Below are 13916 nucleotides of genomic sequence, written 5' to 3' on the forward strand. Positions count from 1 at the left end.
AACTGGAACTTGTAGCCTCAAATGATCCTCCTACTTCAGCCTCCCAAAGCGCTGGGATTACAGGTCTGAGCCACTTGAACCCCAGCCTATGCTTATAACTTCATCGTGAGTTAACGTAGTAACAGTTAAATACCACTGCTAAAAGTAAAACAGGTTGTCTTAATAGTATTCCTGCACCTTCTTTCAAGATGGGTGTTATATAAAGGAGCTGGAGAAACTGAAGTTTCAAAGTCAAAGTAATGTGGTAACGGGAGGATACGCCTAACTAGACAGGGAACCCCAGGAGGCCATGCCCATCAAGTCTTACATGACCTAATGTCCATCACCTGAAGAAAGCGACTGTAAAAATAAAATACTTATGCAGACACCTACACTTGCTTTTCAATAAACCAGAGAAATTTTTCAAGTGAAAGTAATAGGACACAACATTGTAATTTACGATCATGCTTAAAGATCATTATAGACAAAATGTTCCTAGCAACTAATGCTGGACAGAATTTTGCATTTTTTATAATTTATTTTCCAAACTGCCCAAAATGTACACATTTCTGCAATTAGAAATGTAGGAAGGAGAATGTTAATTTTTCTTCCTGAACGACATTCATACTTCTTTGCACCAACCCCAAGCTGGCTGGGCATTCCCAAGATGTCACTGCTTCTGCACAGAACTCCCCCAAAGCACAGCTTCTACCAGCAGTGGGCCATCACATGTGATGTCCTCATTTACTAAAAAGGTACTGAACCTCTAGGTTACCACACAAGACCCTATCTGCCATCAGAATTCAAGTCCCAGTGAGTGCCTATTAATGCTTAACAGAAGATAAATGTGCAAACCGTCACAATTTGTTGAAAGAAAATTCTATTTTTTTGTTTTGTGGAAAGGAAAATGATACTTCACCACATTTTTAAACAGTTTATTTATTCACGCAATAGTTTAATTTCCCTTGAAAGCTAGAAAATAAAAATCATTTATTTATTTACCTTCTCATCTGGGGGGTCCCCCCGCCATATGGTAAGCACTGATCCTTCCCTAACTCGTAACGGTCAATTTTTAAAAATTGATGCACACACCAAACCACTGAACAGGAATGTGCAAAGCTTTAGGAAAACTATCACTTGTATGTTTCTAAAGTGGCAGAAGAACACAATTTGGGGACATACCCTATAAGAACAGTTTTCTTTCTTACCTTATTATAAAAACTTGTTTTCAAAGTGGTGTAATTTGAAAGATTACAGTCCAAAATAATACCCATACCCCAAAGTATCGATTTCAGAACATCTGAGCTAACCTATTTGAAGGAGAAATTAAGATTAATTTACTGTGACCGGAGTTTCTGAATTATACATTTTTTTCTTCAAGTGACATTTCTTTTTTTATTCCCCCTTAAGGTAACATACCACATACTCAGACACAATTCTTAAATTTGTTTCTTAAAAATACAAGAAGGGGCAAAGTTAAGATACATTAGTTATAGAAAAAAATGAAGGAAGGTAGTGCACTTAGTGTCACGTAAGAACTTAAGGCCTTAGTTACTTGATTGTAATTTCAAAATCGTCAACAGTGTACTCTCCTCATGCTTACATATACAAGTAAGCAGGTAGACAAAGAAAACTTCTAAACATGTAAAGAATGAAGACAATTTAATCTATATATTATCAGTCAATTAATACAGCTGGACTCTTTCAAAGTATAAGTGCTGGTAGTAAAATAATCTGATCATATTTCATACAGCAATTAAAATGAACAGAAATGTATCTCCTATACAATCAGAGCATCTCCTCATATGCAAAGCCGTGAAGAAGCCCACATATACCTTATTTGAAAACGCTACTCAGACTATAATCTCAAAACCAACCATTGTACAATGCATTGTGTAAAATGCCTACCTAAAAACACATTGTATTTTGCAGTATTTATGAGTGTGGAAGGCATTTCTAGCCTAAACACTAAAACCAAATGTATACATGAGACTATTCAGCAGTAGCCCGTAATAGTCCTGACAGGAAATTTCACATACACTTATAAAATGTTCACTGTTTCAGTCATCTGTTAAATGAAGACAAACTTTTCTCTACAAAGTTACCAGAAAAGACACTGACTAGAGCCAAGAGACCAAATTTCTAGTTCCAGCTCTGCCTCTACCTACCTGTGAAACACGGGGAAAGTTCTTAACCCTCGTAAGGCCTCAGATCCCTCAACTATAAAAGAAAGGGCTGGAACAAAATGAATTCTAAGAAGCATTCCCATAAAACGGGATTTTGCTAAATTTTTAAGAACTTAAATTTCTTTTAAAGATAGCTATTAAACATCAAGCTTATCACCAATAATGTTGATTATATAGATAGCTTTAAGCCAAGGAATTACTGATTCTGCATTCATGGGATGAAAATATAAGACTGTTTTTTTAGCATGCTTTTCCAGTTACCAGAAGAAATGGGGTGGGGGTTTTACAAGGACAGTAGAGCACACGGCAATGGAGAGACCACCCGCAGCAGCGTGCTGGTGATGGACAGGCATTACTTGGGTCGGTTTTCAGTAACTTTTGCACACAAGCAAGAGGTTTTATAAAAGATATCATAGAGCACAGTAACACAATACATGTGGGTTTGACAAATTCAAAACAGTTGAAAAGGCAACGAAAATAACTTTGAACATTTCACTCTTACAAAATGCGAACACGGACCTGGGCCTAACATACTTCACTGCACCACATCAAGTCCCCAAATCCAATTTCCCTTTCAGGTACAGTATTGTCTTTTACAAACAACCAACACCCACTTTTAAGAATCAAAATTCTCTTGTATTAGGTTTTACACAGTTGAAAACTGATTCAATTTTTTCTGGTTCCAAAATTTTCTATCCTAGTATGAATAAAATAAATGAAGACGTAAGACTAAGTGCAGGGAAGTATCAGACCCTAGAATGCATATTTATACCAAAAATGTGTTTCACATGGTTAACAGACTTGCAAAAGATAGTCATTTTCCAAAGAAAATTCCCAAGGCTGCTCGGTAATAACAAATTTCTATAATGGAAATAAGAGTGTCAAATTGGACATGAAAAAACACCTACTTTTAATTATTATGAAATGTTACAAAGTAATAATTACGCTGGTTAAAAAGAACTTTAAAACCAAGGAGACTTAGTCTTCCTTGAGAAGATACTTAAAAAATCCTGGTAAGAATGGGGCAAATTAGATGCAATATAGCCACATCAGACACGTTAAACTCATTGAAATTACAGCATTTTTATTCTCACAGCATTTGCTTATTTTCTATTAACTTGAAAACTAATTTATACTCTTCCAAAATACCAAAAGTGGCTTAAAACTTAATCAATTTCTTTTCTTAATAGAATGAGGACTTTTAATTACAAATACTGTAATATCCGAAACGGTTTCAATATGAGAAACTAACGCATTATAAATTTCACATTACCACACGGTGGACTCCCTGACACCCCCTTCTGATGACACAACAGACACAGACAAGCTACCGAGCAAGAATCTGTTAACAGTTTTATTTTTTTTTATGTTAAATACCATGGGACAGGATTGTAAGGATGAAAAACTCAGTCAACTGCCTCACAAGGGATAAGAAAAATTCTGCCATGATATTAGCAAAGGTAAAGGAAAAAATTTACACTGTAAGAGGCACCATTTCCCCACAGACTACCTCTTGGCATTTCCTGAATGAGTGGGATTAGCAATCTAAATAAATCATATTCAAGAGGTAACAGCAACAGATAAAATTTAAAGGGATTATTAAAATAACATTTACAAGACTCTGAACAATTCTTGAACTCTTATTAAAACCACAAAGAAAGAACAATTCTTTATTTATGAATTTCATAAAGGACTGAATGTGCAACTGACATCTGCTAGTGATGATCTGGTAATATACAATTTGTCCAGTAGCCGAACAGTTTGTTTTTATTGTGTTTTCTAACCGTAAGAGATCGTTAAAGGCAAAGCCTATATGACGCTGTACACACAAAAAAATGGTCACCGCGGGCCATACTACCAATGAAATGGTAGGTAAACAAATCTTTTTCTGGTCAAGAGAAAAAAAAAGAAATAGCACTCTGCATGCTTCACTCTACAAGATGAATTTCCCTAGAAAGAATCCAATGAAAATGGCTGCAATTACAACAAGAAGTGAGGGGAGAGGACTGGTGACGTTGTCTCTGAAGGACGCAGCTGAGGTGGATCCAGGTTTATCCGAATGTGCTACCTTTCTGAGCCTTAAACCTTCATCCTAGAAAAAAAAATGCACAGAAAGAGGTTTGTAACAACAATTTAACATATACTGAGACTACTGGAGCTAGAAATCTATAGAGACAAAAAGCACATCAGTGGTTGTCTAGGGCTGGGGATGGAACAGGGATTAACTACTAACCACACAAGGGAACTCTGAGGGAGATGGTAACAGGCTAAAACTGGACTAGAGTATCGATGGCTGCACAATTCTCTCAAGTTTGCTAAAAAAATCACTGAATTGTACACTCACAATGGGTGTCTCCATGTGATGTAAATTATACGTCAGTATCTGATTTTAAAACTGGATCTGAGAAATATGTTCCTAAAAAACAAAAATCAGGGATGGCTATATTTATACAGAAGGAAAAAAATCCCCATAAAATCAATACAATTAAAGAAGAGTTCTGCGCATAAGCTTACTTCCAAGGTGGTCCACACAGACTTAAAAGATAGTTGTACCTGTCCTAGCCAAATACACCAAAGACCCCCAGGAACCATCCTGTATTCTGCCAGTTAGGTCTACTGACTCACTGCACGAGGGGACACACAGCAGTACCATGCTGCCGAACAAGACAGGGAGTCACAGAATTCAAGGAAAAGGGGGAAGATGAGGGTGTAACTTAAATAATGGTGTTTTGATACACTTAACGCCAAGCAGAAAAGGTAGTGTTTGAAAGCCCCCTCATCAGGTCTGGAGTGCAAAGTGGCCATAGAGTACTAGGTGCTCAGAGACCTCAGCTTGAGACAGATGAGGAAGACTGTGTCCAAGAACCCCTTCTCTCACACCCCGCACCTGCACTGGAAGCTGTCTGCTTGAATTACATGCACCCTCCAGGCAACAACAGCAGGCTGCTACCCTCTTACTGATACAGTTTCACACAACAAAGTTTCTCCACAGTCTATGTTTTTAGGAAACAAAGCTTCTCATAAAAAAAGCAGTAGTCACTCAAGACAGGCGGTTGTAATAATACTGTGTGTTAGTATGACCTTAGGAAAACACTGATGCCTGTTAACTATGCAGCTGGCTTAATCTGTGCTTGCCATCCACCCTCATGAATGGCCAAATTTTTACTTCCTCAGTGCAAGTTAATTTTTTATTTTTCACATGATTACACTAACCTAAAGAGTACACGTGATGGCACAGTTTTATTTCATTACTGTTTTTTTTGCAGTTTAGGTTTTTTGTTTTGTTTTGTTTTCGGTCGCATCCTAATTAGTCCCGTGTGAAGAGACCACTGATCCTCAGTTCTAGCTACACATCACGAACACTTGAAGAACTTTAGAAATACTCTTAGTTAATCCGATTCACTAATCTAGGGAGAGCCTGGTTATCTGTACTTTTTTTTTTTTTTTTTTTTTACAGTTTTTGGCCGGGGCTGGGTTTGAATCCACCACCTCCAGCATATGGGGCCGGTGCCCTACTCCTTTGAGCCACAGGCGATTCAGATGTACAGTCTGGATTAAGAGCCACAGGCCAAAGGAATTTACAAGGTGTAGTGATCAGACATGAGCAAGAAAGTTAATCTGGCAACAAATTATAATAATCCTGAAATTAATTCTGTAAGCTAGTGGCCTTTAAGTTTCTTTTGTCTTATTGGGGTTTTCTTTGTTGCTGTTGTTTTTTTTTTTGTAGTTTTTGGACAGGGCTGGGTTTGAACCCGCCATCTCCGGCATATGGGGCTGGCGCCCTACACCTTTGAGCCACAGGCACCGCCCTTTTGTCTTATTTTTTAAACAGCAGAATTATCCTTCAAATAAAATTTCACACAGAACATCAGTATATACGAGACTGGGGAAAAAGTCTCTCTCTCACCTACTTCCCTGTCCACTCCTCCTATTTTTCAGCCCCGCCCCACCACCTATTGTTTTCACTTCTCCCCTCCCTGCCATGAGATAAACAGTGGCTTTTGTAATAAATCAACTGAGCATCCTAAGTAACACATCCTTCATCAACAAACAGAACTGTGGAAGTTGGCAGATAAAGTAAAAGTAACAAAGAACAGCATCCTAAAAACTTCACGGTATGTGAGCATGAAATAAAGCTATTCTTCCCACTATCCACACAGGGTTGGAGGCAGGGTGTCCTTGGAGGCTACTTACAGAATATGAAGAGACAGTTACAAAAATTCAACTCAAAAAGTAGTTTGGTGAAGAGGAGTTCACAGATACACTTGAGATACAGTGCCTCTGATTCAGACTGTAGTTGCTACGTGCACTTAAGGGAAGGATAATCATATGTAGATTAACTCCCATTAATCAACTCAAGTTATATTTTTTAATCATCTACTTTGATGTGAAAAAGCTTCAAACAAAGCCTGTAGGGCTTATAGGTATTCAGGTCTTGAAACAAGTAACTACTTACCAAAGGCAAATTATTCATAAACTGCACACACATTCAAACCAGTCGTCCTTCACGAGTTCATCCAATAACTCAATCAAATGTATAAATGTCTGCTATGTGCGTGTGCAGTCCTGCCCCCATGAAAATTACTGCCCACTAGAGGGAGAACGACTTCTAAAGAGGAAGAATGCTAAGATGAAATCAGTAGACTGGAAATACCAATGAAACAGCAGTTTAAAACAGTTTTTCTTTCCTTTCTGAGAAAAGAGGGTCCAAGAAAAGGCTACACCAAAAAGACATGAGTACCAAAGGATGAATGTTTATGTGAGACAGGATTTCAGGGCCTTCCAGCAATAGTGAAGAGCTAAAGCAAGAATAGTGATAAGACAGAAAGACTTCTCCAGAATATGCCAGCCCCAGGCTATCCAACACAAATATAATATGAGCCACATATATAGTTTCAAGTTTTCTAACAGCATGTTAAAAAGGTAAAAAGAATTTGCAAAACTTTTAATAATAGATTTTGTTCAATGTATCTAAAATATTATTCGATATAGAGGGTGTCCGTAAAGTTCATGTGCACTCACAAAGTTACAATTATTTTAAACTGCACATGATCTTTATGGACACCATGTATGAGTATATAAAAAGTATTTTACTTTTTATTGTACTACATCTGCAACATCAGCACTTATTTTACACTCACAACACATCTCAATTTGAACAAACCACATTTCAAGTACTCAACAGTCCCAGATGACTAGTGGCTATGGCATGGGACAATTCCACGCAGTTCAGTGTGACTGGGGCACAGAATGTGAAGAATACTAGAAACAAGAGGCAGCTAACAACGGCACAAGCCAGATCACAAGTTACTAGGATGCCTGCCAAGGAAAGAAACTTGCGGGCAATGAAAAGCCATACCAAGACTGATAAAAGAGGGTGGGGGTGTGGAGAAAAGTCCAAGACATAATCAAACTGGGGGAAAAGAAAAAAAATGGACCAGGCATAAATCTTAAAAACTGCTAAAATGGCCTACTAATACATTACTGTATCTTCATTTCTGTCAACTTATTTTCTTTTTTTTATTTATTTTTATTTATTTTTTTTTGTAGAGACAGAGTCTCACTTTATGGCCCTCGGTAGAGTGCCGTGGCCTCACACAGCTCACAGCAACCTCCAACTCCTGGGCCTAGGCGATTCTCCTGCCTCAGCCTCCCAAGTAGCTGGGACTACAGGCACCTGCCACAACGCCCAGCTATCTTTTGGTTGCAGTTTGGCCGGCGCCGGGTTTGAACCCGCCACCCTCGGTATATGGGGCCGGCGCCTTACCGACTGAGCCACAGGCGCCGCCCCTGTCAACTTATTTTCAACCAACAGAACTTACTCTCAGGTGTCGATTTTCTTCTGTTAGCTTCATCATTTCACCCTGAAGTCTTTTACACTCTTCCATTAGTTTCCTTGTTTCAGAATCATTGAGGGAGACACTGTGCGGTTTCGGCATGGGTCCATCTTGTTTAGATGCATTCAGCGGAACAGCTTTGCTAGGTTCCATTTCATTCTGTATCACAAAGATATTGGGACTTTTTTAAATGAAGTCTCCTTATAGGTTTTAAACAAATGAAAATGTAAATTCTACTTTTGTCTTTTCCAAAAAATTCTTAAATGAAAAGATTTGATTGTTACCAATTTTATTAATGAGAATTTTTTTTTACATACCGAACGCTCTGGTCATCTATGAACAATTTTAGAAGGACTAAATCAGTAAATGTCATCGATTAGGTAAGTCAAAATAAGCAACCCACTCCCTCCTTTGTTCCCACAGCCCATGGCACTTACCTCTACACTAGCACTTATCACATATCATACTAACGCATTTTTGAAGTTCTTTCCTATAATACTTCAAAGGCTGGGAGAACAAGAGCCATTTCTCTTTGTATATACCGCTAAACCCAGCACTTTGGTCAAGAATAGTTATTCAATGCAAGTGTATGCTGAATGACTGGTGCCAACCAAAACCCAAATATGAAGGTCAATTTCAGGGCTCTGATTCTGCAATTTAAATGAGGTTTTGCAGGGAAAAGGGATATTATCATAATCATTCAAATGGAATCAGGAACTACCTAACAAAAAACGTAACAAAACGTAACTTCTATTAATGGGAAAAAATAACTGAAGAATGTAAATACTGAAAGGGAGATATTCACGTGATTCAACCTCCGTACTTACACTTCTAAGACTATCAGCCCCACGGTCTTAATTCTTTCATTGGAAGCTAGTGGTGAAGATAAGCGTCTACGTCAGTACCCAGTACCCCTGAGCCTGTGATCCCAAGCACCCAACATCCTTCACCTACCACCCTTTATGATCATGCACTTGCGAAAAATATTTTTTAGATTAGAGACAAACCTGCTTTATTCAGACAGAAACTGCTAACAAAGACTTTTACAAAATCAACATTATGGCATCCCGCAGCACTTAGATTTATTAGAGGCTATACATCTAACCACCATCTCAGCTGCCAAATTTAACTAAGTATAAATAGCTTCTTCCACGGGCAAAATCAGTATTTCTTAAGAAGGAAATGTGGTGTGATCAGTATGCCTCAATCCACGTAAAAAACTGACTAAGCAATTAAAAGTTAACAAAGAGGTTGTAATACACAACACTATATAGCTGATCTGTTAGCAGACCTTTCCACTTTTCTTCAGGCTTCATAGTTGAGAAAAGTTTGTAAAAGCCTACTTCGATTCCTTCTGAGTTTTTCTTTCACAAGCTACCTTGTTCTTACCCTCATCTCTCCCATCCCGAACCAATTCCACCTTTATTATTAAAAATATCTCATATTATTTTGCTCTCCACCAGTATTGTTTCCTTTTCTTTTCCTTGAACTAATTAAAACTCATTTCAAAATGATGATTTTCAAGTGTGCTCAAATTCCATCCCAGCAAGAGTCAAACTTCTGTTAATGAGGGTGGCATGTTACCTTCCTCTATAAACAAGGCAGCAAAAATCAACAATGTGGTTAATGAAGAACCATTAGATTTTGGTTAAGAATTTGGGGGAAAAAATTATACCAGAAAGTTGAGTAAAACATTAAGAAAACATACATGGAGCCAAACATGAAGAGAAAATAATTAAAATATCAAGCTTCTTCACAAATGGATTTTTATTTTAAATAATTCTTGAAATTCTAGAAAATTTAAAACCATAAGGGGAGGAGAGAAAATCATCCCCCAGCATCTCATCAAATAGAATTTATATTATCTTCCAATATTTTTTCATATGTACATTTCAGAAAATCACCATACATATTTATTTATTCATTTATAGGCACATCTTATAATTATCATTTATATATGACACAATGTCATTAAATACTCTATTCTGCGCCTTACCAAAATTACTTAAATATTTCACATTTGTTAAACATTCGATGGGTAGCTTCCCCTTCTTCGGAATTTTAAATAATACATCCATGAATATTTTCTTATGCTGGTAGAGTTAGATTTTTCTTTTTCATTGAAATTTTTCTTAATGTTATATTGCTTTTATAACAAAAAGGAGAAGATATGTTATAATCAATTTGTGGAGCATAAATATAAGACTAGAATGCAAAGAATACAGCAAATCTTAAACACCCTTCAAAAGAGAACCAAGTCAGTCATAAGCAAGTCACACAGAACACTGCTCGCTCTATTGCACACTAATTAGGCCCCTACAAACCAGTCAACATACATAACAGATGCAAAGAAATCTAATTTATTTACATATATTAAAATATAAGCATATGTAACCTGAGTTGGAGTTAAAAACATAGAAGAGGGAAGAGTCATCCCTGAAGTGACTATGTGAAGAGCCTGATGGAAAACACTAAGAAGGCGTGACTTTCAAGTCCACGCTTCCATTCAAGAGCTCCATGAGTGAGGTTTGGCTCTAGGAAAATAGCTTGTTCCTTGAGCGGTGCTTCAGACTGGTCCAGAAAAGAAAGACTGGTTGTTCTGAGAACCATCAAACAAGCAAACTAGAGGGATTCAACATGCTGTTACTCTCAGTAAACTGATGAATAGTAACATTAACATCAAATAACACCGCAACTCAGAATAAGCTGCAATGTATTAATTAAAATAATATGGCATATCTTGTACAATTTCCACTATATTATTGACTATCTGCAGTAAGCATATTCTTCCATCTACAAGTCATAGTCACGCCCTGCGTAACAACATTTTGATCAACACACTCCACATGTGACAGTGTTTCCACATAACTATAATGGTGGAAAAATTCCTATCACCTCAAGACACCTGACCCATTATAACGTCACAGTACAATGTGCATTACTCACGTGTTGGTAGCCATGCTAGTGTAAACAAATCTACCGTGCTGCCAATTATATAAAAATCTAGCACACACAAGCATATATACAATATTTGATAATAAACTATTAAAGTTTCATGTATTTACTATACTATACTTTTTGTTACAGTGTACTCCTTCTTATTGAAACTGCCTCGCACTGTCATTAACGAGGTGTTCCAAAAGACACTGTGGTCCCAGGAGGTGACAGCTCCAGCTTCCTGGGCGTCACTACCCCTCAGGACCTTCTTTCCAGTGGGATGAGATGTGGAAGACAGCGATCATCAAGGATGCTTTATTCCATGCAGGCCTAGCCTTATGTGTGTTTGTATTTGCTTATAACACAGAAGTTTATAATGTACAAATAAAAATTTAAAAATTATAGATAAAAGCTTACAGAATAAGGATATAAAGAAAACAGTTTCAGGGCAGCGCCTGTGGCTCAGTGAGTAGGGTGCCGGTCCCATATGCCGGAGGTGGCGGGTTCAAACCCAGCCCCGGCCAAAACACAAAAAAAAAAAGAAAAAAAAAAAAAGAAAACAGTTTCATTCAAACAGTGCAATGAGTATTTTAAAATGCAAGAGTCAAAAAGTTGGAAAGGCCAAAGTATAAAAGTTACAAATAGCTATGGTGAACTTACTATTGAAGAAAAAAAATAATCTTTATAAATGTAGTGTGTCCTAAGTGTACAGTGTTTATAATGCCTATACTGGGGCCAGGCGCAGTAGCTCATGCCTGTAATCCTAGCACTCTGGGAGGCTGGGTGGATGGATTGCTTGAGCTTACATGTTCAAGACCAACCTAAGCAAAAGCAAGACCCTGTCTCTAAAAAATAGCCAGGCGTTGTGGCAGATGCCTGTAGTCCCAGCTACTTGGGAGTCTATGGCAAGAGGATCATTTGAGCCAAAGCAAGAGTTTGAGGTGCTGTTAGCTATGATGCCATGGCACTACCAAGAGCGACAAAGTTAAGACTCTGTCTCAAAAAATAAATAAATAAATAAAAAACAAAAAGATATATAAATAAAATAACTAAATAAAGCCTACACCAATGTAATGTCCAGGGCCTTCACACTCACTAACTCACCCAGAGCAGCTGCCAGTCCTGCAGGTTCCATTCATAGTATATGCACTATGAAGTGTACCATTTTTTCCTTTATATGGCTTTTTACTGATCTTTTCAACATTCAGATATGTCTGGATACACAAATACTTACCACTGTGTTACAAATGCCTACATTTTTCAGGACAGTAACGCACTAGTAGCCTAGATCAAAGGCCATATACCATACAGCCTGGGTATGGGGTAAGGTATATACCATCTAAGCTCGTGTAAGTGCGCTCTACAATGCTCACACAATGAACAACACACTTCTCAGAACATATCCCTGTCATTATGCAACACCATAAGAACAACCATGAGAACGTCAATTCTAATATTCCAAGTAATTCTATTGGGGGAACCAAAGATTAGAAATATTATAAAAGGGGGAAAGTAAAACACAAGGCAAAACAGATGTGTGCAATAAAGCCTTGTGAAGAACAAAGGGGCTAAAAAGGACATAAACATGAGGCTACATTCTTACAAGTGATATGAGCAAGGGCTGTAAATGTGCACAAAGAAGCTAAAACCAGAGGGCAGGCAAGGTCTTAACCTGTAAACGGACCTAAGGCAGTACTTGAATAACAAGACTGTCTGAAGATTTTCTTGCACTCTAAACAACCCATTTGCTGTTTCTTTAGGACCATGATTCCCAGAAGTAAGTAAAACTCCAAATCACAAAATCATTAGACATTTAGATGAAGGATCCTATTTTTTTAAAAAGCTCTATAGAGTGGGCCAGGTATGGTGGTTCACACTTGTAATCCTAGCACCCCGGAGGCTGAGGCGGATAGATTACCTGAGCTCACAGGTTCAAAAACAGCCTGAGCAAGAGCAAGACCTCGTCTCTAAAAATAGCTGGGCATTGTGGCTGGCTCCTGTAGTCCCAGCTACTCGGGAGGCTGAGACAAGATAATTGCTTGAGCCCAAGAGTTTGAGTTTGCTGTGAACTATGATGCCATGGCTGATATCATGGGTGACAAAGTGAGACTCTACCTCAAAAAATAAAAAATAAAAATTAAAAAAATAAAGTAAAATAAAGCCCTAGCATGCATATTTTTGCAAAGCTAAATCAAAATATAAGGAATCTGTAAAAACTGTGGGGTTCCTTAAGTTTCCAGTAAGGCAAAAACGTTAAAGGTAATCATACAACACCCATTACACTACCAAAAACTGTTATCTTATTCACGTGCTGTCATTTTACCTGAGTTACTGTTAAGTGTACACCTCCCCCAACCCCAAACACACCAATAAATTATGGCTTAAGGTTTTTAAGAGTTTTAACCACTAATTCTCCTACCATGGGGCAACAGTGTAAATGAACAACAGTGACAATTATGGGGAGGTTATTACATTTATATTTGATGACAAAACATAATTTTTTTTTTTTCAGAAAAACACAAATACTTGCCTAAATAGCAATGTTTGCCAGCTCCAACCTTTATTGCCATATCTACCCCGTTTCCCCGAAAATAAGACCTACTTACGGGAATGATAAGGCGTCCCCTGAAAATAAGACCTAGCACATCTTTGGGAGCACACCTTAAAATAAGACACTGTCTTATTTTCGGGGAAACGGGATACTACACTATTCGAATAAACTTCACACTCCCCTTTTTCTAAGAGTAGGTACGCTCCCCAAATCTCAGTCATAAGAAAACTTACGCCAATTTCATAATAATGTTCACACTTACATTAATTTTGCTCACTACTGAGATTTTATTAAGCTCTGAATTTTTTTTACAATAGTTTGTGTATATGATTTTTAAGAGCTTTGTGGTTCTATTATAATTTTAAGCATAGCTGAAAAATTAAATTGTTTCACATTACAAACAATACCACTTTATGTGCTAAGTAT

At 37.5% G+C, this 13916-nt stretch overlaps 1 protein-coding gene across 2 annotated transcripts in view; it reads right to left on the reverse strand.

The window, feature by feature from the left end:
• Window positions 1-3496: 3496 nt before the first annotated feature.
• Window positions 3497-13916, reverse strand: part of VAPA (VAMP associated protein A) — a 49185-nt gene continuing 38765 nt past the window's right edge. For both annotated transcript variants that reach the window (XM_053571136.1, XM_053571137.1), the window contains 2 exons: window positions 7988-8161; window positions 3497-4257 (listed from right to left, as the gene is read on the reverse strand). In XM_053571136.1, coding sequence (XP_053427111.1) covers window positions 4099-4257; window positions 7988-8161 — 333 coding nt within the window. In that variant the 3' untranslated portion in view covers window positions 3497-4098. The remainder of the gene's footprint in view (window positions 4258-7987; window positions 8162-13916) is intronic.

Source organism: Nycticebus coucang, chromosome 19 (assembly GCF_027406575.1).
Source record: "Nycticebus coucang isolate mNycCou1 chromosome 19, mNycCou1.pri, whole genome shotgun sequence".
NCBI lineage: Eukaryota > Metazoa > Chordata > Mammalia > Primates > Lorisidae > Nycticebus > Nycticebus coucang.